Here is a 1,971-nt window from a genome sequence, read left to right as displayed (position 1 = left end):
GTTTGTGTGTGTGTGTGTGTGTATTGGGGTTCCTTGGGATGAGGAAAATTGTCTCAGGGGTTCCTCAAAGTGTCAAAGGTTGGGAAACACTGTGTTAGATAGATACAAAGGATATAGAAAGGATAAAAATTTTATTAAATATATCACGATAATGTATAATACGGGTCAATAGTAGCCCACTATACTAATCTAGACATTCATTATCAGGGCTTGCCCTTCCCCCTGCCCACCTGTTAGGGTGTGTCTGTCAGGGGGTAACCACCCACTAATATGTCTGGTATTACCATCACAGCATTCTAGGATGTGCAAGTGCTATTGTAGTACAAATTTTACTTGGTGTCTCCGATGTTGGATGGAGATCCTGTCTCCCCCTTCCCCTTCTCCCCTCCGCCCCCCACCGTTGTGGGGTGTCTCTCAGGAGGTAACTACCCACTAAAAAATGTATGGTATTACCACCACAGTACTCTAGGATGTGCAGAACTATTGTAGTACAGCTTTTACTTGGTATCTCCATGTTAGATGCAGATCCTGTCTTCCCCTCCCCCTCCCCACTCGTTGTGGGTTGTCTGTCAGGGGGTAACCACCCACTCAAATGTCTGGCATTACCATCACAGCATTCTAGGATGTGCAGTGCAATTGTAGTACAAATTCTACTGGTATCTCCAATGTTAGATGCAGATCCTGCATCCCCCTCCCCAATCATTGTGGGGCGTCTGTCAGGGGGTAACCACCCAATAAAACGTCTGGCATTACCACCACAGTATTCTAGGATGTGCAGTGCTATTGTAGTGTAAATTTTACTCGGTATCTCCTAAGTTGGATCTAGATCCAATTAACCCCCTCTTTTCAGTGCGTCTATCAGGGGGAACCCACCCTCCAAAATGTCGGTCACTGGTCATTCTATAATCAGTAGAGTCTGCAGATATATTATATATTAGTTTCATCTGGTATCTCATATATTTCCCGGATGGCTGGGAGGCCCACCACTTGTCCCGGAATGGTGGGCAGGCCCATCACAGTTCCCAGGACGGCGGTGAGGGCAGGCCTGCCACTGGTCCCAGGTCTATGGGCAGTCCTGCCACAGGTCCCTAGACTGCATGGAGGCCCGCCACGGCTGCCAGGACGACAGGGAGGCCTGCTACGGGTCCTGGGACGGCAGGCAGGCCCACCACAGGTCCTAGGACGCCTGGGAGGCACATCACGGATTCCAGGACTGTGGGGAGGCCTTCCCGGCTCCCGGGACGGCAGGGAGGCTCGCCATAGGTCCCGGGACGGTGGACAGACCTGCCATGAATCCCGGGATGGCAGGCAGGCCCGCCACGTATCTTGGGACGGCGGGCTTGTCCACCACAGGTGCCAGGACAGCGGGCAGGCCCTCCCTGGGTCCCGGGACAGCGGGCAGTTCTAATAAGGGAGAACAGACTAGGTCTGTACCCTTTTTCATGCTTCAGCCTTGTAGGGTAATATTCCTGGTCATCATCATCATATGCTTACCCATTTAGTTTTCTTTCAAGGAAAGTCTATTCACCATTGTATCTACCTTTAACAGATCTGGAAGTCAACGTAAGATTTCTGCCTAATGAACACGTGGCTTTCAACTTGATTTCGTTGTTTCGGTATGAGCTGACAGCGTTTCTATTTCTTGTGATAATTTGAAAGTAACATTCACTCCAGTTACGAAAAAAGATGGTAGAATGGTATAATGATTCGCTTGTGTGTGTATGAGTGCGTGTGTGTTTGTATTTGTGTGTGCGTGCATTCTTGTTTCAACTGAAGAATGATTTGAGTAGAGGGACATTTGTTGACAATTGTAAATTTTTTTTGAAAATTATTTTGAAAAATTAACAAACACAAGTCTCTAAGAAACTCTCTCTCTCTCTCTCTCTCTCTCTCTCTCTCTCTCTCTCTCTCTCTCTCTCTCTCTCTCTCCGATTAGCGATCTTTTCATTCTTGTGGTGGGCTTGTTCCATA

At 48.1% G+C, this 1,971-nt stretch overlaps 1 protein-coding gene across 1 annotated transcript; it reads left to right on the top strand.

Moving 5' to 3' along the window:
• Positions 1–967: 967 nt before the first annotated feature.
• On the top strand, positions 968–1,408 carry LOC135211422 (LWamide neuropeptides-like). Its single transcript, XM_064244734.1, has one exon. It carries the CDS (start codon positions 968–970, stop codon positions 1,406–1,408), a length of 441 nt encoding a protein of 146 aa, XP_064100804.1.
• Positions 1,409–1,971: the final 563 nt, after the last annotated feature.

This window comes from Macrobrachium nipponense, chromosome 4 (assembly GCF_015104395.2).
Source record: "Macrobrachium nipponense isolate FS-2020 chromosome 4, ASM1510439v2, whole genome shotgun sequence".
Taxonomy (NCBI): Eukaryota; Metazoa; Arthropoda; class Malacostraca; order Decapoda; family Palaemonidae; genus Macrobrachium; species Macrobrachium nipponense.
This window is presented reverse-complemented; position numbering and strand designations above follow the sequence as displayed.

Bases quoted from the DNA above. Each gene is read 5' to 3' on its own strand.
- LOC135211422 (XM_064244734.1), top strand. From the start codon at position 968: ATGGCTGGGAGGCCCACCACTTGTCCCGGAATGGTGGGCAGGCCCATC.